Source organism: Hemitrygon akajei, chromosome 3 (genome assembly GCF_048418815.1).
Source record: "Hemitrygon akajei chromosome 3, sHemAka1.3, whole genome shotgun sequence".
Taxonomy (NCBI): Eukaryota; Metazoa; Chordata; class Chondrichthyes; order Myliobatiformes; family Dasyatidae; genus Hemitrygon; species Hemitrygon akajei.
In genome coordinates, this window is record NC_133126.1 from 42,621,938 (window position 1) to 42,649,333 (window position 27,396).

Here is a 27,396-nt window from a genome sequence, read left to right on the forward strand (position 1 = left end):
ATGAAATTTTAATTAGCTCTAAACTCTTTTGCTTTTTGGTATGTTTTTCTATTCCTTCTGAAGATAGTGCCAACTTTCTGATACCGAAGTAAATTTTAGAGAGCCACCAAAACAGAAATGCTATAAACAGAATAACACTTGATAGTGGGAAGCATCACAGTTCATCTTGGTTCCATGTTTACTTCATGCAAAACAAATTCCTTACACCAGGGGCCATTGGAGCAAACTGATTTATACCTCTGCACAACCCAAAGATATGGAAGACATACTATGCTGCCCCATCTCTGTGCTGACTTTTGAACAAGGTCCAAGTCAATGCTTAATCCACTAGATGCCAAGACAGAAAAGGTTGTTTATGGTATCTGTGGGGTTTATTTGGTGACGCTGAATGTAATATTACTCAGAGCTAACCAAAGAACACCATTTATTGTTTAATTACTGTTTAGAATAGGGATTCCCAACCTTTATTATGGACCAATGCCATTAAGCAATGGCCCTGTGGACCCTAGAATGAGAACCCCTGGTTTAGAACATCTTTTATTGTTAGCTATTCTCAAACTATACATCAAGGTCTGGTTCAATATATCAAAGTCATACTATGTGGTATATTCAGATCCTGATGGTGCACTTAGCCCTATTTACATACATGAACCTATTCAATACACTAGTTATCTATATTTACTCAGTTACAGACTTGACCAATTCTCTCAATCTTTCGCTCCAAGCTGTATTGAATAACTTATAAGTGTCCAATACAAGGAATAGTAATTCTAGAAAATCACCTCTTTGTGTATGTATACTTGACCTGGTCTTGTTATATAATTGGATCATTGTCATCTTATGGTATGCAGCACACAGCTTACATAAATAACACTAGGATATATTAACTATTTAATAACTATAGTAGTTAGACAGTGATTTCAAGACATTTATTGGATCAGCCATGATGAAATGGCAGAGCAGACTCGATGGGCCAAATGGTCTAATTCTGCTCCTATATCTTATGGTCTTATTTTTGCATACCTATGATTATAGCAGTCTCCGTGTTTTTAGCACTGTAAATGTTTCTAAAGTTCAAAGTTAGTTTATTAACAAAGTACATATACAAGGGGTGATTGATAAGTTCGTGGCCTAAGGTAGAAGGAGTTAATTTTAGAAAACCTAGCACATTTATTTTTTCAAAATAGTCCCCTGCTACATTTACACACTTAGTCCAGCGGTCATGGAGCATATGGATCTTGGACCTCCAGAAAGTGTCCACAGATGGGTGATAGATAAGTTCGTGGCCTAAAGAGATGAGTTATACAGCTCTCGTTACATGCACATGCAGGTCAACTTTTTGAGTGATTATACAGCAAGTTTGAAGTTAATAACTCATCTCCTTCTACCTCAGGCCACAAACTTATCAATCACCCATCTGTGGACACTTTCTGGAGGTCCAAGATCTGTATGCTCCACGACCGCTGGACTAAATGTATAAATGTAGGAGGGGACTATGTTGAAAAATAAATGTGCTAGGTTTTCTAAAGCTGACTCCGTCTACCTTAGGCCATGAACTTATCAATCATCCCTCGTATGTCACGATATAATCAATGAAAGACTACACCACCTTGGGAATTCACCAATGTTCAAAAGAAAATCAACTGTGCAAATACAAAATGAAAGAAATAATGATAATAAATAAATAAATAGATAGATAGATAGATAGATAAGGAATAAATATCGAGGACATGAGATTTGAAAGTGAATCCATAAGTTGTGGGAATATTTCAATGATGGGCAAATGAAGTTGAATTAAGTTATCCCTCTGCTTCAAGAGGTAATAACTGTTCCTGAACCTAGTGGTGTGAGATCTGAGGCTCCTGCACCTTCTTCCTGATGCCAGCTGTGAGAAAAGAGCATGACTTCGGAGCTGGGGTGAGGGGTTGTCTTCTGTGGATGGATGCTGCTTTCCTGCTGCTTTTAGACCATTTGTGCTGAAAGGTACTGGAAAGAATATTACATAGGTGTGAAGTTACCCAAGTGGCAAAGAAACAGTATAAATATAGAGAACAGACTGTGCTTATTAGAAATGGGATAAAGAACATCAAGCCGCATAAACAAAACATGGGTTGAACTAGAGTCCAGTCTTCTGTCTTTGATTTCTGAAATTGATGACTGGTTCGTCTGCATTATTAGTATGTCTTTTCAGCCTATAGGAATTATACCCATGCATTAGAAATGTTTTGTGTTTTAGAAATGGTTTGTAATTTGGAAATGTTTAAGATAGAAATAGTCTGTGAGTTTTAAATGTGTTTTAAGAATATTGTTTGGATTTAAATATGTATCACTGAAAATAAATGAATTGTAAGCTATTTTGCTAGCTGGAAATATCTTCTTCTTGGTAGGGATGGCATTCCCAGAATTCAAATAGTGGGTACTGACAGCTATACTTGCCGTGGAGAATAAACAGGAAAGTCAATTAGTTTTTGAAGATTCAGTAGTTAAAGTATAAACTCCCTTTAGTGAGGGTACCCATAACTATTTATTTCCAATAGGGCTTAAGGTCTTTGTTTGAGTTAAGAACTTTGCAGTCAACAAACCCAATACCACCATACCAGAGAAACTGAAAAAGCCTGGAATTCTAATATTCCTGGCTCTATTGAAGATTTACTTGAGGTCAGCCTGAATCTTCAGATGTGGAAGATTCTTTGGAAAAATTCTGAAACCACTTCCTGAGTTGCCTCGTCTGCTATGAACTTACATCAGTTAGTGTCTTGTTAATGCACAACTTGTGAGTTTCTTAATGATTCCACACAGAATCTCAAGCCATCATTTTCTAAGCAGTTAACAATTTCATCTCCTCAGAATTCTTTCCTGTACAGCCTATAATCACATACGATAATGTTACACACCCAAGTAGTAAATCATTTGACAACTTTCCGATATACAGCAATATATTTGCTCCTTGTCACATCGACCTCTTTGACACTGAGTTGAATAAATGCAAATGAAATGAATGGTTTGCAGAACAGCTCCATTCAGAGCACAGAGGTATCTCTGAGCCTCCAATCATACTGACCTCTTGATATTTGGCCTCTTCCAATGAAGATCAATATGCTCAAGAAAATATATTACACTCCTCTGGATTCAACACTCTCTTTAACAACATTTGACATTTTACATTTCAGCAGAAACAAAGCATTCCTTTAATAATTATTTTAGTAGTCACATATTCACCACATTGATCATTTTCTCCCTTACACAATCCATTATTTCCCTCTTTCACCTTAAATTATCAACTCTTTTAAAAATACCTTACATCCTTTCAAAGATCATCCCTTTTGATCTTGTCTCCCCTCCCCCTTTTTAATGCAGCTTAAAATTTATTTATATTTAGCTTTTCTCATTTCTGATAAAAGGTTGTTAACCGAAAGCATCAATTCTGTTTTCCTCTCTACATAAGCATTTGCAGAATGTTATGTTTTAAATAATTAAAATGATCACTGCCCTGGTATGATAAGATGGACTCCTGACCTCAATCTACCTCTTCTGACCTTGCATCTAAACCAAAACCAAGAAAACAAAATTAATTGTCATTTCTTCTTGGTTTATGTTAGCTTTTGAAACCACTCAGAAATTGTAACAGAGTAGACTTCATAAATGAATCTTCCATTATAATTTTTTTCTCTGAAGATCAATATATTACAACATTCTTTACTTCATCACAACTCATTAACAGTTTTCCTCATTGTAAGTAATTGTAGAAGTTGAAAAAAATTAAAAATTATAGAAACGCAGACTGTTTCACCTCAGGCACAGCAGAAAACACGGCTCTTTTTATACACAGTGAACCTTTAATGAGGATATACATCTTTATACTATCATGCAAAAATATTCATATGACTTTGACTAATCACCAATTTATGGAAATTATTGTTTGATGTAGCCTAACAGTCTATGTGCAATATGTACTGTTATTCTAGGTCACCAACACCAAACACAACACAGAGTAAGAATGGTGGCAACATTGATTGTAGACTGCAGAGTTTCTACATAATGTTGATAACTGTTACAGGTCAAAGCTTATTGCTGGATACTGTATTGACAAAATGAGTTAATTTCATAAAATTGTTGGCGTGCAATGTCATATATAATACTATGCTAAATTATACTTTGGATATATAATGGAATGGAATTCCCATTACATTAATGGAATTTCCTTCATGAGAACGGTGTGCTTCATGGCACAAGTACAGAATTGTCCTTCTTCCTCACAATGCAAAGTAGAATTTGTGGCTGAAACCTGAAGAACATAGCAGTGAATTTCAAATAAGATGGATAAGTGTTAATAAGATCAACAAAGAAAATTAACCAATGCCTATTTACAGTAATGAAATTCACTAAATAGATCCATGGTTTCCTGATCAGATTAAATGTCATTTAGTATAATAAAATTGTACGATTATAATTTGAATTAACTACACAGGCAAAATAATTTCTGGAACCTAAACCAATAACTGAGAAACAGTAATATGTTCAAAAGATCAATTACTCAACAATGAAATGACAATACTGAATTTAAATGGTTCAATTCTATTCACATAAAGAACATTACAGAAAGGATGGTAGGATTAACTCAAACATCAATTCTCAAGTAATTACAAAACCTGCCATTATATTAGTTTTCAGGATGCCAGCAGTTAACCTTTATATAATAAATTAATTCTGCTGTAAAGGAGATTGAGCATTCTAAAAATGAAAATATTGACAACACTCAGGAACAAATTCCATTTGGACAATGAGCAGTGTACATGAAAACATAAACTTGCAACCATCAGGAAGTCATCTCACCCAAAGTGTACTGGCAGTCCACCATAAGGCTTCCTCAAGTCACTTAAGTCAAATGGATCTATGTTGCTGGATGATTTCTTATGTGTGCTGATGTTAAGTTGATATCGACGATAAACATCAAGTATATGAACCAGTTTTAACACCTAATCCTCTGGATGAAGTACATGATTAGAAAAATTGAAATATCAAATCAATGAACTGTCAGACATATACTGGATTAGCAAGATCAGGTATTTCCCAGTTCTGTCACCTTCTCCATAGTTTATGTAGCAATTAGTACTGAACATTCGAAATTAGTATATCAGAGCAACAGAAATTATTAAAAATGCAAATTCTGTGTCAGTTACCTACAAAATATTCTGCAGAAAAGTACACGACTACAGTGGCAGGACCAGGAACAGAAGCAGTGACAGATGTACTCCCTGCTGAGCATGATGTGATCAGGTAGGGTTTGTATGCTATACACCTGACATAATACATAGTATCTAATACTCTACCAAATGTCAAAGATAAGCCATCAATGTAACTGATACACTGCCAGAACAGAAACTCTAAGTATATTGTCAATAATTAAGTAGAAGCTATAAAAAAATCCAATATTCTTAATGGCTTACCTTAATCATGAAACAACAAGCTTTCTAATGGAGAATGCAATTATGGACTGTCAGCTATAGACACAAATTGCCTGAGCTTATTAAATTATTTCACTTAACAGTTAAAAAATCCAAATATTATCAAGTGACATTGCTTCAAATTCAGAGATCATGAACAAACTATGTATATTTATAATATTAAAAATACATCAGTTAGGCAACACTTCAAGTCTTTGTTATTAAACAGAAGTAACACCATGATGAACAAAATTAAAACTACTCTTACAGATTATAGCTTGAATGTGCAGATAATTTCTAAAGCAGTGCTACTGTCATTAACTTAAAACATGTAGAATTTCTCAGGTCTCACTGAGGAATATTATACAATGGTGGTATGGTAATACAATTGTATTATGCAATGGCATGATAATTTCTCCAGGTTGTACACAATTATGTTCAGTCATTCCCAGGTATTCTAAAATATCTGGCAGAATCTAATGTTAATATTTATATGTACTCTAAGCAATTTTGAACACATAAATAAACTCGGTGGAAGGGGAATGAAGACTAATATGTCATTGGTATGGCTTTCAATAATAATCAAATTATGTCAGTGGGTACAGCATTTTCTAGAAATGTGAAGGAAACGTCTGAAACAACAATTAAGTTACTATGTACATTAGAACTGCCAAAACCTGTGTTGCAGTCCTATCTTGGTACATCACTCAAGGAAATAAAAATAACAACTGCAGATGCTGAAGTTCTGAGACAAAAAGAGAAAATGCTTCTGGCATTTGTAGAACGAGTAGCAATATTAATGTTGTAAGTTGAATTAAATTCTCTGTTTAAATAGCTTTTGACCTGAAGTTCTTACATCAGTTACCTGCATTAAATTCAGCAAAAAAGGACACTAATACAGTCCAGGAACAGGAAAGGAAGTTCTGATGTTGGGTCCATGACTTGAAACTTAAACTATTTTACTTTTTGGAGATGCTGCCTCACCTCAATAGTTGTTTCAACTTTTTTTTGATTTTCGTAAAGCACTCTTCATCTCATTTTTGATATTTATTGCTTATCTATTTATTTGTTTATTTATTTATTATTTTCTTTTTCTTATTTCCATTTGTATTTGCATAATTTATTGTCTTATGCACATCGGTCAATTCAAGTCAAGTCACTTTTTATTGTCATTTCGACCATAACTCCTGGTACAGTACATAGTAAAAATGAGACAATGTTTTTCAGGACCATGGTGTTACATGACACAGTTGAAAAACTAGACTGAACTATGTAAAAAACTACACTAGACTACAGACCTACCCAGGACTGCATAAAGTGCACAAAAACAGTGCAGGCATTACAATAAATAATAAACAAGACAATAGGGCAAGGTGTCAGTCCAGGCTCTGGGTATTGAGGAGTCTGATAGCTTGGGGGAAGAAACTGTTACATAGTCTGGTCATGAGAGCACGAATGCTTCGGAGCCTTTTCCCAGATGGCAGGAGGGAGAAGAGTTTGTATGAGGGGTGCGTGGGGTCCTTCATAATGCCGTTTGCTTTGCGGATGCAGCGTGTAGTGTAAATGTCAGTAATGGTGGGAAGAGACCCTGATGATCCTCTCAGCTGACCTCACTATCCACTGCAGGGTCTTGCGATCCGAGATGGTGCAATTTCCGAACCAGGCAGTGATGCAGCTGCTCAGGATGCTCTCAATACAACCCCTGTAGAATATGATGAGGATGGGGGGTGGGAGATGGACTCTCCTCAGCCTTTGCAGAAAGTAGAAACACTGCTGGGCTTTCTTTGCTATGGAGCTGGTGTTGAGGGACCAGGTGAGATTCTCTGCCAGGTGAATACCAAGAAATTTGGTGCTCTTAATGACCTCTACCGAGGAGCCGTCGATGTTCAGCAGAGAGTGGTCGCTCCATACCCTCCTGAAGTCAACAAACATCTCTTTTGTTTTGTTCACATTCAGAGACAGGTTGTTGGCTCTGCACCAGTCCGTTAGCTGCTGCATCTCCTCTCTGTAAGCTGACTCGTCGTTCTTGCTGATGAATCCCACCACGGTCATGTCATCGGCGAACTTGATGATGTGGTTCCAGCTGTGTGTTGCAGCACAATGGTGGGTCAGCAGAGTGAACAGCAGTGGACTGAGCACACAGCCCTGGGAGGCCCCCATGCTCAGTGTGATGGTGTTGGAGATGCTGCCTCTGATCTGGACTGACTGAGGTCTCCCAGTCAGGAAGTCTAGAATCCGGTTGCAGAGGGAGGTGTTCAGGCCCAGTAGGCTCAGCTTTCCAATCAGTTTCTGAGGGATGATTGTGTTGAATGCTGAACTGTAGTCTATGAGCAGCATTCCAACGTATGTGTCTTTTTTGTCCAGGTGGGTTAAGGCCAGGTGGAGGTGATGGCAATAGCATCGTCTGTTGAGCGGTTGGGACGGTATGCAAACTGCAGGGGGTCCAGTGAGGGGGGCAGCAGGGTCTTGATATGCCTCATGACGAGCCTCTCAAAACACTTCATGATGATGGATGTGAGTGCAACGGGATGGTAGTCATTCAGACAGGACACTAAAGACTTTGGCACAGGGATGATGGTGGCAGCCTTAAAGCACGTTGGAACGGTGGTGCTGCTCAGGGAGATATTGAAGATGTCAGTGAGAACATCTGCTAGCTGGTCTGCACATCCTCTGAGCACTCTACTAGGAATGTTGTCTAGTCCAGCAGCCTTCTGTGGGTTGACCCTGCACAGGGTTCTTCTCTCATCGACCACGTTGAGACACAGCACCTGGCCATTTGTAGGAGGAGTGGATTTCCTCGCCGCCACATCATTTTCCGCCTCAAAGCGAGCATAGAAGTTATTCAGCGCATCTGGGAGTGAGGCATCACACACACAGTCAGGTAATGTTGTCCTGTAATTGGTGATGTCCTGGATGCCCTTCCACATGTGCCGCGTGTCGCTGCTGTCCTGGAAGTGGCTGTGGATTCGCTGAGCATGTGCACGCTTTGCCTCACTGATGGCCAGGGACAGTTTTGCCCTTGCTATTGTTAGGGCTGCCTTGTCGCCTGCTCTGAAGGAGATGTTTGTTGCTTGGTTGCTTGTCTGTCCTATTAAATGCAGTGTTTCATTAATTCTATTAAGTATCTTGGATTTACTGTGTATGCCCACAAGAAAACGAATCACAGGATTGTAGATGGTGACATATACAGTATTTACATTGATAATAAATTTAACTTGCACATTGAATTTTGAATAGTTAAGATTTTTCAAATACTGATTGCTACTTCATACTTAACTAATCTAAACTACAAAACAAGTTTAAGATAACAATGTATTAACCTAAGTCTCAAACTTAGTATTCCTTGTCATGCTGAAACTTTCTGGCCAACAAGCAGTGTTGAAGACTCAGTTTTCACGTGTGAGTCATGGTTCATTTAGAAACCTGTTCTAGTAAACATATGGTAAAACATCATGAGTTTTACAATTTTCACATTAGCTTTAGGATGTAAACTTTAAAATTTTTTTTTTTTAAATTTCAGCACATAATGAAATCAAATTAGATCAGTGCATTCTCAGGTATGTTCCAAGATCTAGATTGGTGAAGTAGTATTTAAATTAATCAAAGAAAAGGTCTCTATAAATCCAGTTTGAAATTCATGAATCATTTACTTCACCTTCATCTGAACCAAGGAGCACTGTAACTATTTTTGGCCTTCATGCCACTATTAATTCTTGATACTGAATTTGGTAATATACATGGTGAACATTCATACAAAATTGTGTCAAAAGTCTAAGTCTCTGAAGATACGTTAATTTTAATGATGACTGCCCATAGCAATATAATTTATTGATATTCATTGCTAATCTGATTTTCAAAATTATTCGTAACAAATGACACATGCAATTCAGCAATCAACAGGGTAACAAAGAAGTTATTTCACACAGAAGTAATTTTGGATTCCTTTCACCACAAAATAACACTTTATAAACCAGTAACTTATTCAATAACTAGAAAAACCAATCCCAAATTTTCTAAACTTTACATTTATAATACAACACTTGTTTAAAATATGTCAATTTCATCAATATATCTCCCTTTACTCTGCTCAATTATTTTTGCTTTGTAGAAGACTTCACTTACTATGTAAGGTAATAGTCATCCGACTAACCCTCCGACTGTGGTCCTTCTGAGCTTGTTGAACTGGCGTTTTCTGCGATAAGCTTTGTCTTTGATTTTCAATATTAACAGAACGTTTCTTTTTGAACAAATTTGTTTCTTTCATTCTGATCACTTCTTATTTAGAGTCATAAAACATAAAAACTGAAGTTGAATCCACAAGGAACTAACTACACTGGAAGCATAAAATTAAGCATAGGCAGGAAAATCCCATGGTTAGCAGACTCCTTCTCAACTCCTCTACTTAGAGGAAAATGACTCAGAATGGCTTCATTACAGCTAAGGATCATAAAGCTGTTTGGATATTTTAGAACAGCATCCTTCCAATCAAATTGTCAGTGACGAGAGAAGCTGACATCAATCCTTATGAGCCATATATGTATTATACGGGGCAGTTTGCAGATGGTAAGAAACTGGAGAAGGGGCTTACAAGTCAGGTCCTGTTCAAGAAGCATCAACGTCGCATGTCGCTTGTCAGGATAAAATGTGGCAGAGTTCAAAAATCAAACACTTAAGTAAAGAAAATATATGACAAATTCTTGGGTGCGAAAGAATTTAAATGTGCGTGTAGAAAAATAGACAAGAAATAATGTCATAAAGCAGCACATCCAGGACAAAGGCAAGTTATTTAAACTTTTGATACATAATGCATAACCTGTAAATATCAGGTCATTCTTACTCAAACGAGAACATTACACCCATGCTGCTCTCAGTTATGCACTGCTGGTATTTTATGGCAAAGCTAGTTCAAATTCTGACAGCAGAATTCTTCTTCGAAACTTTACAGTTGTCAATTGTTAATTCCTGCAACAGTACAGTGATGGATAAATGGGATGGTATCAGTTACAGAATGGCTAACAGAGTTTTGGAGAGTATCAAGTTCATACTCAAAATGTGCCTCAATTGCCACTTCATTACTTGGATTGCCTTGTTCCCCAAGAGGAGGTCCAGTATTGCTCCTTTCCAAGTAGGTTCCTCTATATATTGTGAGGAAAATGTCTTGGACAAATTCTGCAAAATTTCCACACTTTGTGCTCTGGGTGGCCCAGTAGATACTGAGAAAATTGAAATCTCCCACTAGCACTATCCTACTTTTCTCACAGCTACATCCAATTTCTTGACATATCTGCTCCTCAAGTTCCCACTGACTAGTAAGCAGGGATCTATATTATAGCCCTACCAAAGAGACCACCCCCTTCTTATTTCTGAGTCCTAGCCAAATGACCCTGTTAGATAATCCCTCAAGAATATTGCCTCGAAACACTGCTCCAATGTTCTCCCGTGTTAAACAAAATAACACCCTCTGTACTCTTTAACATAAGATTGTGAAAATGCTAGAAATATTGAGCAACACACACAAAATGATTTCCACCAGCACTCTGTGTGTTTTACCCCCTCTACTCTTACCTGTCCCTCTGTCACACCTAAAGCATCAGTATGCCGGAACATTTGAGTTGTCAGTCCTGTCCTCCTCTCAGCCACATTTGTGTTATGGCCAGAATATCCCAGTCCCTAGAGGCAACCCATGCCCTTAGTTCATCTACTTTACCTGTTAAGCTACACGCATTGAACGAAATGCAATTTAAAGCAGCAGTCCTATCTGCCCTTTTAACAATAATGATGTCCCTGTCTTCTCATTGACTTTGCTCTCTCGAGTCCCACCACTCTGCCAATCTAACTTAATTCCTTCTTGGTGGCAAAAGCAAATTTCCTCCCTTGGATATAGGTTATCCTCCAGGTTAAATGCAACCCATTCCTCTTGCACAGATCACCTCTACACCAGAAGAGATCCCAATGATCTAAGAACCTGAACCTCCGTCCTCTGAAGATACCTTAATGGTTGGATTACCTGTGTTACAATCACATACAATTTAATTAGTGACTTTAATCATTTTGATACTGTGCCAGGAGCAGAAATATAGTCGAAGGAACTTTTACAATGTGTTTTGAGTAACAAGGTAGCACTGACTTTGTGACTCAACCACACATTCAAACACCTGGGAGTAAAAAAGAAAGTTGGGAGGTAGGATTGAGCTTTACAAGGGCAGAACAATTAAAAAAAACTTTTGACAGTGATAAGGAAGATTCTAAGGACAAATTACTTTATTTAAGAAGGGAGAATGTTTCACATGTCGGCCAGCAAAGAAAGATACTCAATGAGAGTGATTTGGAAGTCAGATTCATGGACCACACAATTCCTTTAGGATGTAAGATTATCAAATGAAAACAAAATAAAACTGAAAATACTTTGCATCTTTTAATGTCTTTTAAGGGGTTGCACATCCACTGTTTAACCATCAGATGGCAGTGAATCATGACTGGCAAAGGACAGGGAAGAGTTATTAATAGAATGGGCAGAACTTTAATAGCTTGTATGGGATTAACTACTCATCAACCCTAGCAAGCTGGTTTACTTAACCACTGAAGCTGAAAAATCTGAAGTTCAAATAAGACAGCATAAGCATAAAGTGATATATTATTAATTTTTTTGTTTGAAGTATTATTTTTATTTGCACTCTTCAGTTACAGTTTAACAATTTATTATAATAGAATATACTGTACCTTCTCCATCGACTCTGAATATTGGAAAATGCTTGTTTTTTTCCCCAGATAAGAACTGAAATCTATTTTTCCTTTATAACTGATGAGAATAGGCTGAGCATTGTAACAAGTGACCTTGCCCCATCTTCCTGCATGCATTTTCTACATGTATGTCCAAAATGCATATTTTGAAAATAAACAGCCTGTGACAAAAGTCCCAAACAGCTAGGGAGTGCCACAGAAAATTGTGCGCTAACAATTATGCTTGTAGCTAAGCATTGATAAAATATTTTAATTTCAGTGAACTAAGATATTTCACCTATCATTATATGCTCTTATTTTAAGATGATGAGTTATTACTTTATAGCGCTGAAATGCATCTTAATGATTTATGTCAGCTATTTGAAACTTTTATTAATTTATTTAATTGCTTACTGTTAACAACCCTAATCAAATTCTAAATTGAAATGAAGATATATTTTGGAATATAAATTGGTTTGTTTGTATATGATATACAGTGTAGATCATATATGTCAAACTCAAGGCCCGCGGGCCAAATCCGGCCCGCGGTGGAATTATCTTTGGCCCACGAGATAATATCTAATTATTATTAAAGCTGGCCCCAGTAATCGAAGCGCCTATGGCGTATGCTATGGCTAATGCTGAGTTTATTCAGGTACCAGGTTTTCAGGGTTTTTAGTGTTTATTCGGCAGTCTTGCTCGGCAGTTTTCTTCATAAGAAACGGAATTTGTAAAGTGAAACACTTTGTAGTTATAGCAGAGACTGAGACACATGAGAGCAGGCTGAAAAAACGGAGGCAACGAAAGCTGCGTTCGCACGCGTCTGACTGATCCGGCCCGCATGAAGCTGCATTTTGCTCACTCCGGCCCGTGACCTAAAATGAGTTTGACACCCCTGGTGTAGATTGACGAAGAAAATAAATCATTAGTAAAATATTACAATAGTTCTTTTAATGGCACTTAGCACTGTGAAATCCCAAAAGAGTCATTATGTATTTAAACTAGACTTGGATAAAGTCGTAGGAGCAAAGCATTCTTTACTTGTCAGATCTTCAAACAAAAACATGGATCTTGGTCTTAAATCTTAGCACAATGTTTTTGCTTAAGATGTTCTGAGATGACTGGTCCACAATTGTTCTCTTCCTTTTTGAGGAAACACTAAATTTGAACTCAACTTTTCTCTTATAGCTTTGAAGATTTTATCCCTTCTTTCATTTCCAACTTTCAAAAAAAAGGTTTAAAATTTTACTAATTTTCCTTGTTAGGTAAAATATTCCACCTTTCATGTTAAGAACCATGCTTGAGGTAATTTGTTTCCACCTGTGCCAAAATTTCTAATTAAAAATAAGTGTGTAAAACCGAAAGCTTCTAGAAGCAAAAGCAATCTTTACTCTCCTATAAACATTTCACTTGATATAACATAGTTTGAAGTACAGTAATCCACTTTCAATACAAATGCCATCTCATAGTCTAAGTTATTGGAGATAATGCTGCCTATGCCCTTACTCAAGACATTGTGCAAATACCACTGTTATAGTTTTAGAGGAAATATGCCCTACTTCATACTTTGAAGATCCACCATGTAATTGATTTTTTTTTTAAATTTAAGAAGTGGTTACAAATGAAATTGTTTAGTTAGCCATTGGGTGGAGGGGGGAATTGAATCTTGAGTTATGTAAAAATTGATGCACACTAACAAATGCATGTACACAGAGAATTGTGCCAATTGAATTTTTGCATCTGCTCATATTAATTGAAGTTGCATTGACAGCATTAGTAAACTGGAAGCTTGCATTCGATGATTTTAACAGGATTTACAATTGCAATAATAAAAACCTTGTGAAATAAGGAGAACCAAATCATCAAAAGAAAACAAATATATCTACTTCCAAAATTCCATGCAACTCAATGATTCTAAAAAAACAAATTTCATCAGCAATGATTTATTTCCCAGAGCATTTAGTCCTATCACAGTCCAACCAGTTCAAAAGATTGCTTAAGTTCAGAGAAAAAATAATGCCCATTACAAATTGGACTTTGTAATTTAAACAACTGTTTATCCTCCAAAATCAAATTAATTGCCATCATGATTTCCAGTTAACATTGAGAATGCTTTAAAATTCCCTTTAACTCAGACATTTAAGATCATTTGGGATATGATTTCTCATGTGTTAATGAGGAAATGGAACCCCAATGGTTTTGTATATTTGAATTATTTCTATTACTGTAAATTATTTTACTCACTCATAAATTAAACAGTTTCAAATAATCAAACTGCACTCAGCAATCTTAATTGTATCAATAATTTTATTTACAATGAGTTAATAAAATAAAAAAAAGTGTTTAAGATGCTGCCCTAATTGCTTTGGCTCATGACTCATCTGATATTTGCTGAGATGTAAATACTTGTCTCATCAAGCACACTTCTGGCTACAATGTGTGTACAGATGTCCAAATGTAACCAGAGTATGAATCCTTAATGTCCTCCTTTCAATAATTCCAATGTTAAATGCACAGCTTTTACAGAATACATGCAGCTACCAGAGACAATGTTGAAAGCACACATGCTGAGGTAGCTAAAAATAGCCAGGGTTTTAAAGCTTCTGTAAGATCTGCAGTTTATACACAACAACAACAGTAGATGGCACTTGAAGCAACGTGTACGTCTTTGTAAAACAGAGCAAATGGTACATACCTCCATCTTGTGCGCTTAGCACATTCAAAGCATATGCCATTGCGTTTGAAAAGGCTGTGGCTTCTTCCTTGCTTGCAAAATTCAACCCGTATACCTGGCGGGCATCACGCCATTGGTGGAATGTAGGTGTAGCTTGATTATATTTCAGTCCCTTGACGATAGAATAATTTATGACAACCTACAAACAAATGCAAATTATATCTTAAGAACTGCATTTGTCTTGAGATTGTAATTATGAGTCTTTATTTAATTAAAATAACGGTAATGGTGAAAATAAGCACGTTGTAAATTCAGCATTTGGTATTCTGAAATACACTCCATCAATAGAATGGGCCAAATTACAGTTACTGTGGCTGGTAGTACCTAGTGTAGCTGCTCTCACACAAGTCCTGGAGTTATGTAGGTCCGTTGTTAAGTCTGGAACATGCTGGTACATATGGTATGCTGATACTGTTTAGTGAGATGGGAGAATCTTTTCTTGGTGGGATTTACCAGTATTAAAATAGAGAATCTGGCACTCTAATCATTTGCCATTGGTATCAGAGAACTCATTCAGAGCACTGAAAATTTTTGGCCTGGGGATTAGGAGAAAATGGTTTTATTAATTTATTTAGTTATTTTATTTTGTATTTTAATTGTTTTTGGTCTTGCTGGATTTTATTATTTATAGTCATTTCGAATGCTTTCAAATAAATGGAGCATTGGAGACAGTTCAAAATTCTGAAAAAGCCTCACAGGTTTTACTCCCAGATTTGCCTCCTCTTGTCAAAAGCAGCCAGGGTTTTGCAGGTTTGGGAGGATAGACTCGGCAGTTCATCACCAAGGTCTACAGGCCCCAAAGACCACACTATATCTTGCTAAATGCCAAGCAGTTATAATGTTCAGTCCACTGCATCAGGTCCCGATAAATTGGAACAAGCTAGATCCTGTATAATTCCAACGCAGTGTACAATGCTCTGCACTAAGGTTAAAGTATGAATACTGACTGGACTGAAGAGATAGCTCATTGCCCTTCTTCAATATTGTTGCAAATCTCTATATCTCTAAGACAGGATTTAATTAATGTTTAATGTATTATTGGAAAGGCAGGACTTCTGAACACAAAGAACAACCTCAGGACAACACTGTACAGTTAACCAAGATTCTTATTCCCAAGTCACCTGAATAGCAATTGAACCCTTTAATTTTTACTCTGAAGCAAGAATGCTATAAATTATGACTCACACAAGACTTACAGACGCATACTCACATTTTATACAGATATAGCATTAGAAGTAATGTTAAGAGTAACAGAATACATGTTTATCATATAATACCATATTCAAAAAATCAAAAGAATGTCAAGGTTATTAAAATAAAAATAATTCCATGATGAGTACCTGTGATATTGTATATCCATTCATTGACAGCTATAGAGGAGTATTAATTTGGATGTTATGTTGTGCATAATAATATATTTCATCAAGGAAATACCCAAGATAGAGGAATAGAGTGTTTCCAAACATGCCATTGCATGACCTACAGTGTGCAAGGTTTAGGAGAAGCCAGTGATGAGGGAAAAGGGTTATGGATCTTGAGGGATGTCTGGCTGAAGTCAGATATTAGCAAGTGATGTGTCAGAGCACTGCAATTGGCACATAGTAGGAGGGGTGAAACTGGCACTGGGATTGGTTAATGCAGTCTAGGCATTGGGAAAGAGTCACTACCTTAAGAATCACTACCTTAAGTCAGAGGGGACCAAAGGAAAGTGCAGCAGGAAAGACACAGAGATACTCAAGATGGACCTATTTAAATTGAGCAGTTCTAGATCAAGCAAGGCAATTAAAGCTTGGTTGGTCAGAATTTGTCCAATAGTAAGTGTATTTCATAACCCTGTGACCTAATTTTTCCCAGTAACGCTCTGATTTTGTATTGCCTATATCTGGGACAAACCAGGCCACGGATGAGTCTCTCTAGTCCAGCTTCTTGAACAAGTGGATAGGCCTGTAGGCAATAAGCAATACATGAAAAAGATAGGGGGTAGCATGTTTGATGTAGCACCAACATCATTATGGTCCACACAAAATTATGGATTTTATATGCTTAGCAGTGAAAAGTGGCTGCCCTACAGACTTCACCAAACTTCATCTTGCCAGACCTGTTCCATGAGTACTGTTGACAGTGTTCCTCACTGTATGTTTCTAAAGTTGACAAGTCAAAAATTAAATAATATTGATGGGTGTCAAAGCTCCCAGAGAGAGAGTTCCATCAAGAATGCTCATGAAATTGTAACACTTTCAATTCCATGATGGAATAATACTTCCCAAAGATTTTCTGCTAAATTAGTTCCTTATTTCAACAGCAGAGCAGAAATGTTATTAAAACAAAATTAATTAAAAGCAGAACTGCATATTTAAATATGATTAAATAACAGCTGAACTGTCAGAAGACTGTATTCTAAGCATAGAGTGCAGGCTATATTTGAAAGAAGAACAAGCTTATGGTTAGTTTGAAAGTGATTAGCAATCTGACAACAATGCTGGGAATTAAGGTGACTTCAACTTAGTTTCTTGAATTAGATCTCTTCAATACATAACACACTCCTAAGGAAATTTATAAATTTGTGCTCAACAAAAAAGGTTAACTATGAAATAATTGGAATACAGTCTGTTGCTAAAAACAAATCAATGGAAAAGGAAATATTGTGGCAGCAATGGACCAAGTAAAATGAAAATAAGGTAGAAATTGGCAGCAAAATTAATAAAACATGGTCCACTAATGACTCCTCTATTGCTGGATTTTTCTGTTAACCTCAGAGATCAGGTTAGCCACCAGTATCTACTGCAAGCCCTGGGAATCCTTCAGTTATTTTAAACATAAATGCTTCCACTACACCTCTATTTCTTTCTGACAGATCTACAGTATCTCCATCATATCTACTTCGATGGAGAACTTGCCAAGATGGTTTTTCTTTTTATTTAACTATAGCCTTCCCTCTACTATAGATGACATTGCTCTCAATAGATTACACCTCAACAATGTCTTGCACCTATGCTTTCACCTGATCTTCTTCCAGCCCAAGTAAGGATAGCAGTCTCCTTAATATTGTACCAGCTTCTACATTCACCAAATCTTACTTTAAAATTTAGATCCCACAGTCATAGAGTTTAGAACAGTACAACACTTTAATCACTTTAACGGTACAACACAGTGCTGACACTTTAATCACTCTAACCCTTCCCTCCTACATAGCCCTTTGTTTTTCTTTTATCCATGTGCCCATCAAAGAGTTTCTTAAATGTCCCTAATGTATCTGCCTCTACCACCACCTCTGACAGCACATTCCATGCACCTACCATTCTATGTGTAAAAAACCTACCTCTGACATCCTCCCATACATTTCTCCAAATTCCTTACAGTTATACCACTTCACATTATTACCACTTCACTATTTCTACGCTGGGAAAATGCCTCTGGCTGTCCATTCTATCTTTGCTTCTTATCACCATGCACAACTCTATCAGGTCACCTTTTATCTTCCTTTGCTCCAAAGAGAAAACCCTAACTCATTCAACCTATCCTCATAAGACATGGTCTCCAAGCAGAACCCTGGTAATTTTCCTCTAAACCTTCTTTAAAGCGTCACCATCCTTCATATAATGAGGCAACCAGAACTGAACACAATATTGCAAGTGTGGTCTGACCAGAGGTTTATAGAGCTGCAACATACCTCACGGCTCTTGAATACAATCCCCTGACTAACGAAGGCCAAAACACTATACTTTCTTAACCAACTTGTGCGGCAACTTTGAGGTTTCTATGGACGTGGACCCCAAGATCCCCTTATTCCTTCGCACTGTTGAATTCTGCCATTAACTTGTACCCTGCCTTTAAGTTCAACCTTCCAAAGTGAATCACTTCACACTTCTCTGGATTGAACTCCATCTACCACTTCTTAGCCCAGTTTTGTCTACTATTAATGTCTCCTTTACACTTACAATAATGTTCTACACTATCCATAACACCACTAACCTTCATATCATCTGCAAACTTAGTAACCCACCTTCCCCCTTTCTCATCCAAGTCATTTATTAAAATCTCAAAGAGCAGGGGTCCTGCAGAACACCACTGGTCACTGACCTCCATGCAGAATGTGCTCTATTACCACCCTCCACCTTCTGTGGGCAAGACAATTCTGAACCTATGCAGCCAAGTCTCCCTGGATCCCATGCCCCCTTATTTTCTGAATGGGCCTACCATAGGGAACTTGTCAAATGTCTTAACGAAATCCATATACACCAAATTCACTGCTCTGCCATCATTGATATGTTTTGTCATTTCTTCAAAAGAACTCAATGAGGCTCGTGAGACATGATCTGTCCCTCAGAAAGCTATGTTGGCTGTTTCAAATCAAACTATGCTTCCCCAAATGCTTATAAATCTTATCTCTAAGAATCTACTTTTTTTAGGCTAATGTGGATAGGTTCAGCAGATTTTCTTCCCGAGAGAGTATGCTATAGTTGATATGTTATGACAGTGTGGTAATTTCACAGTCATTACTACTGATAATAATGTATTCATCCTATAAATTTGGCTTTTAACTCAAATCTCTGGATAAATGTGCAGGCCTCCTGATAACTATTCCTGTAATAGAATCATTGTGGTACCATAACCAACAAAGGAGTCCCATTAAGTGAAAATAGTTTTGCTTCTTTTCTGAACATTTTTTAAAAAATACATTGCATGGATGATTTAATACGCCTTTTATATTATAGCTTATTATATTAATCATCCATGGAAATCTGATAATCTAATAGCAAAAGTGCTTAAATATATTCACAGTATGACATGCTATCAACCAATCAACAACCCAGTTATTCGTAGAAGTCATGCAAATAGCTGCCAGCTTTCTCAGTGTTAAAATATTTTATTCTGTCGATTTCTGCTTTTTAAAATGGTGCTTTCACGACTTACCAATGCTACAGGTCAAAATGGGATCCATCTGAACTGCTGTTCATAGCCAATTCCCAATTGCAGCCCTTTCCCAAAGTTTCTACTTTTAAATAATCCTGAATGATTTCCTGTACTCCCTGAGGCTGCTTACATTGTAGAATTGTACAAGTACCCCACTCATATTTACACAACCAATAACATGATTAGTTGTTTACATTTGTGTTTAATGCAAATATTAATGCACCCTCAATTTGTTTAAAGGTTTTTAATACATAAATATTTATCACTTATGATATAGATTATGGTTGTCATGGTCAACATTACCGTAAAAGATTTCTCCTAGGGTAGATGTAAATATAGAACATATTCATTCTATTTGCAACAGAGAGAGCATCAAAGGGAGGGCAAAGTATAAAATAAAAGCATTTATTTTTGCCTCAGGTGGATATGTTTTGGATATCCATTATGTTTCATTAATCATGTCCAGCTATAAAATGGTAATCCAGAAGGCTAACTGTTTAAGAGAAATACTAGGGAAAAGAAGAAATAATTCAAGAACAAACTAACACACACAAAATGCTGGAGGAACTCAGCAGGTCATGCAGCATCTATAGAAAAGAGTAAACAATCAACTTTTTGGGCTGAGACCCTTCATCAGTACTCACAAACACCTAAATGTCAACTGTTTACTCTTTTCCATAGCTGCTGCCCAGCCTGCTGAGTTCCTCCAGCACTTTGTGTGTGTGTGTTGCTTTGAATCTCCAGTATTGCTATACAAAAAGTAAGTGAAACAATGGAGGAAAGAAGTTGCTTTTATTGCAATTTTGGAGATGTATTTCTGAGGACTGCCTCAGTACCGTGTAGGATACCTTTCATCTATCAAGCATGGTAAATGACATAGCTAGGAAAAGAGATATGGTCCTGAAGAATGAATATAGGGAGTTGGGAAGGAAGCTAAAAAGCAGAACCTCTAGTAACCTCTGTACTGTTACCTGTGCTATGTACCAGTGAGGGTAAGAATAGGAAGGTGTGACAGACAAATAAATGTGAGGATGAAGAGATAGTGCTGGGAACAAGATTACAGATTTGTGGATTAATGGGATCTTTTCTGGGGAAAGTGTGACTTGTATAAAAGGGATAGGTTACATCTGAACTCGAGAGGAACCAATGTCCTTGCAAGCAGGTTGGTAGTGGGGTGTGGTGTAGCATTGCTAATCAGGGATAGTATCACAGATTTGCATAATGGGAGGATATCATGGAGAGATTGTCTTCTGAGTCAGTCTGGATGGAAGTCAAAAACAGGAAGGGAGCAATCACTCTATTGAGAATATTGTAAAAATAGAATTTAGATTAGTTTTATTCATCACAAGTTTATCAAAATATCAAAACATGCAATGAAATATACATAAGTATTGCCAGGCTTCTCATGCTTTCATAGCATGCACAGAACTCACAACCGGTATATCTTTTGGAATATATGTGGGAAGAAATTGGAGCAGCCGGAGGGAATGTTATAGAGTCAGAATTAGAATCAAGTTTATCATCGCCAGCCTATGTCATGAAATTTGTTAACTTAGCAGCAACAGTACAATGTAATACATAATATAGAAAATAAATAAATGAATTACAGTAAATATATATATTTATATTATATAGTTAAATTTAAATATTGCAGAAATAAAAATAATAAAAGAAGTGAGGTAGTGTTCATGGGCTCAATGTCCATTTAGAAATTTGATGGCAGAGGGGAAGAAGTTGTTCCTGAATCGTTAAGTGTGTGTCTTCAGGCTTTTGTACCTCCTTCCTGATGGTGACAATGAGAAGAGGGCATGACCTGGGTGATGGGCGTGCTTAATAATTGACACCACCTTTTTGAGGCACCACTCTTTGAAGATGTCTTGAATACCTAGGAGACCAGTAGAACTGTCTGATTTTACAACTTTCTGTAGCTTCTTTTGATCCTGTGCAGTAGACCCCCTCCCCCAACCACTCCCCATACCAGACAGTGTCAGAATTCTCTCCATGGTACATCTGTAGAAGTTTTCAAGTCAGAGGGAAAATACACAAACTTCTTATAGACAATGGCGGGAAATTCAGACCCTGATTGCTGCTGCTGTAAGACAATATGCTAACTGCTACACTACCATGCCACCTGCTCTATAGATCCCTGCACCTCCCAACAGAAACATAAAACACTGAGGATTAGATTAGGAGGCAGTGCAAAATAGTAACAGTGTAAAAATAACAGGGTTGTTGTGGGGTTTTGGAAAGATTTGTCTCATGGTTGATCAGGGGTAGAACATTTAGTCAAGAGGAAGCAAGAATCATACTTCACATTTAGAATGTAGAAAATCAGACACCATAGAGTTATAAGGTATCCAAGAAAAAGCTTAAGAACTTAGGAGAGTTTGAAGGGGAGATGAGAAGGCCTTGGTGATTAGGATTAAGGAAAATACCAAGATGTTCTATATGTACGTGAAGAGCAGGAGGGTGACTACAGTGAGATCGGGGCTGAGGTCAGAGATTACACATGCCTGGGGGCAGAGGAAGTAGGGGAGGTACTTAATGAACACTTTGCTTCTGTGTTCACCAGGGAGAGAGACATTAATGAATGTGAGATCAGCTGACCTCAAATTCATTGAGGTCTCTGTGGAACTCCAAAACCCCATGCATTATGAACATATGAACTTGTCCAACAGAGGAACTAATGGGCCATTGCAGAACAGCCTCTATGTTTTATTGAGGAATTGACTGATCTGAATGAAAAGCCTTAAATTGAGCACTGTTCTGAAATACAAGCCTCCAGTAGTTCTATGAAATGCTTGCAATTTTAAAAGCAAGATGCAATGACTAGCTGCCGATCCCATCAGTTGAACAACAGTCAGTTGCCACTGCAACTGAAGGACGCTGTGTTTTTACACTGCTTTTGTGATTGTATTCTATTATTTTTGAGGTGAAAAATATGTAAGACCTATGACCTCACTATAATATCAATGCAATATTCAGTGCATCATATGAGTAGGTTTGTTTATTCAGAATGTTCTTGGAGTAGATCTCTCTGAAAGTAAATGAAAAGCTCGTCTCCCTGAGGTTAAGATAGTTATTTTACCTTACTTTAAATTAAAGCTGTTTTTTCTTTGTAACTAACCTTAGCATGTTTATTTTTACAGAGAAAATAGTTCAGGTAAATATAAAGAAATCATTCTAGGTGATTACTCTGGGACACATCAAAGTTCCTCCTAAGCAACACACACAACAGCGCTGGAAGAACTCAACAGGTTAGGCAGCAACTATGGAAATGAATAAGCAGTCAATGTTTCATGCTGAGACCATTCTTCAGGGCTTGAAAAGTTTCTAATTTGAGACAAATGCAAGCAGATTGGACTAGGTTAGGTATTTGTCCATAAGATATAGGAGCACAACTAGGCCATTCAGCTCATTGCATTTGCTCTATCATTCAATCATGGCTATTTATTCTCCCTTTGAATCCCATTCTCATCTTCTCCCTGTAATCTTGAATGCCCTAACTAATCAAAAAACTATCAACATCCACTTCAAATATACCCAATGACTAGCTGCATCATAGCTTGATATGGAGAATCTAACCCACAAGATCATAAGAAACTGCAGTTCTATCACGGGCTCAACCCTCCTTTCTGCAATCAGGGAAATTTAAAAAAGTGTTGTCCCAATACGGCAGCATCCATCATTAAGAACTTTCGTCATGTAGGGGTATACCTTCTTCACCTGACTACTCTGGCAGTGGGGGTGGTAGGTATAGGTGCTGAAAGACCCATATTCAATGTTTTAAGATTATTTTCCTCTGCCATCAGATTTGAGAAAGGTCTGTGAACCTATGACTATACCTCATTATTCATCTTTTACACTATTTATTTATTTTTATAACAGAGTAATTTTCATGTTTTGCTCTGTACTGTTGCCGCAAAATATTGAATTCTAAATTCAATGAATGTAGACAGCTTTTTAAGTCCTCCCTCATTGGAAACTGTTGGATATTTGTATGGCCGGATTGTTACATACCAACTTAATTAAATCCTCTAGTCTGTTTTTGCTAGCTATTGATCCAGAGACACTTGTGCCAGGGTCAAAGAGTTCTACAGCAGGAAACCTCATCCACACTGAATGTATGAGGAGCGTTTGATGGCTCTGGGCCTGTACTCACAGGAATTTAGAAAAGCAAAGCAGTCCTTTTGAACCTACTGAATATTGAAAGGTCGAGATGAAGTGGACGTGGAGAGGATGTTTCCAATAAGGAAGTTGAGGATCCCGTTCAGGTGGAGTTAAAGAAGCCCAGGTTTTGAAGCTTGTTGATTAGTACTGAGGGGATGATAGTGTTGAATGCTAAACTGTAATTCCTAAACAGCAGCCTGGAATACATATTGCTGTGGTCTAGGCGGTCTAAAGTGAGGTGGCGAACCAGTGAGATTGTGCCTATTGTAGATTTGTTGTGGTGAATCCAGGTCCTTGCATAGGCAGGAGTTAATTCTAGCCGTTACCAACCTCTCAAAGCATGTCATCACAGCAGATATGAGTAATAGTCGTTGAAGCTGCTTACCCTGTTCTTCTTGGGCAGTAGTATGATTGGTGCTCTTTTGAAGCAGATGGGAACCTCAGACTGCAGCAGAGAGAGTTGAAGATATCCTTGAATGTTCCAGTTAGTTGGTTGGCACAGGTTTTCAGTGTCCTACTAAGTACACCATTGGGACCTGTCGCTTTCTGAAGCTTTACCCTCTTAATGGATGTTTTGATGTTAATTTCCGAGACAGAGATTACAGGGTCATCAGAAGCTCTGGGTATTCACACAGGTGTATGTTATTTTTTTCTTTCAAAACATGCAAGAGAAAGGCATTGAGCTCATCAAAGAGTGAAGAATCATGGAGGCTGTTAGGTTTCACCTTATAGGAAGTCATGGCACACAGAGTCTTCCACAGCTGTCATGCACCCAATTGTGTCTCTAATTTCACATGGAATTGTCTTTTTGCTCTCACAATGGCCTTCTGTAGGATGTACCAGGACTTTTTGTAGAGTTCTGGATTGCCAGTCATGAACACTACAGATATAGCCCTCAGCAGACTGCACATCTCCCATTTTATCCAGGTCTTCAAATATGGGTATGTCTGGTAGGTTCTCAAAGGCACACACGCATCCATGCAAGTTTTCATGAAGCTGATGATGTCTGTGGCTTCTTCATTCAGATCCATAGATGAATCTCTGAATATGGTCTAGTCCACCAATTCCAAGCAGTCCTGTAAACACTTTACTGCCTCCCATGGCCATATCTTTGTCATCCTCTCCATTGGTGCTGGGGTCCTCAGTCTCAGCCTATATGCAGGGAGTAGAAGTTCATTCAGGTGATTGGACTTGCCAAGGTGCCCGTGCAGAATGGCATGGTAGGCATTCTTGATGGTGGTATAAAAGTGATCAAATATGTTGTCCCTTTTGGTTCCATAAGTGACATGTTGGTGGTAGCCCGTCAGAGGTTTCTTCAAGCTAGCCTAGTTGTGGACCCCAAAGGCATCAGGGGTGCATTGTCCTATGACTGCTTATCACAAAGCTTAGCTTCTTCAGTACTAACGATGTCAGCCAGGGGTGGAATGTACATCACCACCAGGATAACACTGGAGAGCTTCCACTGTAGGCTGAGCAGACGGCACTTGACTCAAATATTCCAGGTTGGAGGAGGAGGACAGAGACAGAATTGCCACATCTATGCTCAACAAGGATCAATTATGAAGCAAATACCGCCTCCTATATCTTTACCCGATGCTGCCTTTCTGTTCATGTGGTGAAAGGTGAAGCCCTCAGTCTGGATTGCAGTGTTGGGAATGCTAGAGTGAGCCATGTTTCTATGAAGCAGAATACATAACAGTCCCTGATGTCCCTCTGGCACTGCAGTCTTGCTCTAAGGTCTTCCATTTTACAGTTAATTGCTTAACTATTCCTCAAGGTTTGTGTGTCAGCTATTCTTTCCACTTACCTGGCTCAGAAGTACTTAAATAGCACTCCATAAATTCACTACTAACCTGGAGAATGCAACCCAAACCCATTCAGTGATGTACCCATCTAATTTCTCCATTAGAGGCACCAGGGACTGCTGTGTATATGATAAAGGATGTACTGGCAACAATTTGCAAAGGTTCTTTGGCATCTCCTTTAAATTCACAACTGCTCTACAGTTTAAGCAGATTGTAGAGATAAATCAATGTTGCTAAATGTTTGCCCATCACTCATTTCCATCCTTCTTTATTCAACACTGTGAGCGAGCTTTGGAACATTTGAACATTTGGCTCAACATTTTCCTATGCATATTTCCCCAAAACAAACTGTAGTTCTCCCAGTCACAGAACCATGCATTAGAAGTGGTATGTTCTCAGTTCCCCAAATCCCATTGACATCTACAATCGATATGTATTTTGGCAACTTAAATATATCTTGCGCTGGTGAGTAAAGATCTTGCTATATATAATAGAATTTAGTAAAATAAGCCACTTCCTCTCTGGCATTGTATACACTCAAACTGGCACTCTCTGTATTGACTTCAAAATCTGGCAGCAATTTTGCAACCATTCCCAAATGGATCAGTTGTTCCAGCGCTGGCATAAGCAGAGGACCACAGGAGGGCTGAGTCAAGCAACGATGAAAATTCAGTCCAGTAGTCAGTAATGACCCTCAATTTTACACATTTTTGGCTCCTTCAATTATTTTTGTCTTTAAAGTGGAATCACAGCTTCACAGTACTTTATCCACTTTAATCTACAGTAGCATATTCCACATAATTGTAAAGGAAATATCAAAAAATTGTCTTCTTGCCAAGAATTTAAATAATCTATTAGATTTGTGAGTTTTTCTGTTCAATAAGAGAATTTATTGAACAATGATTTCTGGAGTACTTAGTACAATTTAAAAAATGCAAAATATTGTTCAGATAAACATACTATGCAATTGTAAACATACATAAATAAAACAGCAACATTCCAGTGACCTTTGCCAAACCACAGGCATAAATAACATTGCTGATTTTTACAATGTTTATACATGTTCTGTGAAAATGTAACTTCACTTACAGAAAATGCACACTAAATAGGAAATGCTCACTCTATTAATACACATGAAATAATGAATCTTCTTCATTTATGAGGAACATTGGAGAGGAACATATTTATCAAACACACATATTTAAATAGGAATGTTGAGGCAAAAAGGCCTTCAACATAATAAGGACATTACCAAGGAATGTGAAGGCTTCCCATTATTTTTCTTCGAATGTCCTTGTTACACACACACAAACAGAAGGCACTGTCTGAATCATTACCAAAAATCCTCTAAATATATTTTTAGACATAACTCCAGAATAATTAGTTAGAAGGATATATTTAGAATAACTGCAGTGAAAATTGTCAATGTGTCATTTATTAAGTAATTGTTGATGAAGAATCATTTTTGAATCAAGAGCATAATAGCCAAACAGTTTTGGCCCCAAAAATCATAAGAACATAAACAAATATAGCAGGTGTAAGCCATCTGACCTGTCGAGCCTGCTCTGCCATTCAATGAGGTCATGACTTATCTCTACCTACCTGCCAT

General features: G+C 37.5%; 1 protein-coding gene across 8 annotated transcripts in view; it reads right to left on the reverse strand.

The window, feature by feature from the left end:
* Nucleotides 1-27,396, reverse strand: part of LOC140724911 (ena/VASP-like protein) — a 249,431-nt gene that overhangs the window by 61,226 nt on the left and 160,809 nt on the right. For 5 of the 8 annotated variants that reach the window (XM_073039682.1, XM_073039685.1, XM_073039686.1 and 2 more), the window contains one exon: nt 14,859-15,037. In XM_073039682.1, coding sequence (XP_072895783.1) covers nt 14,859-15,037 — 179 coding nt within the window. Of the gene's footprint in view, nt 1-9,566; nt 10,046-14,858; nt 15,038-27,396 lie in introns of those variants that run through there. The other 3 variants (XM_073039688.1, XM_073039680.1, XM_073039687.1) reach the window with 2 other exon arrangements.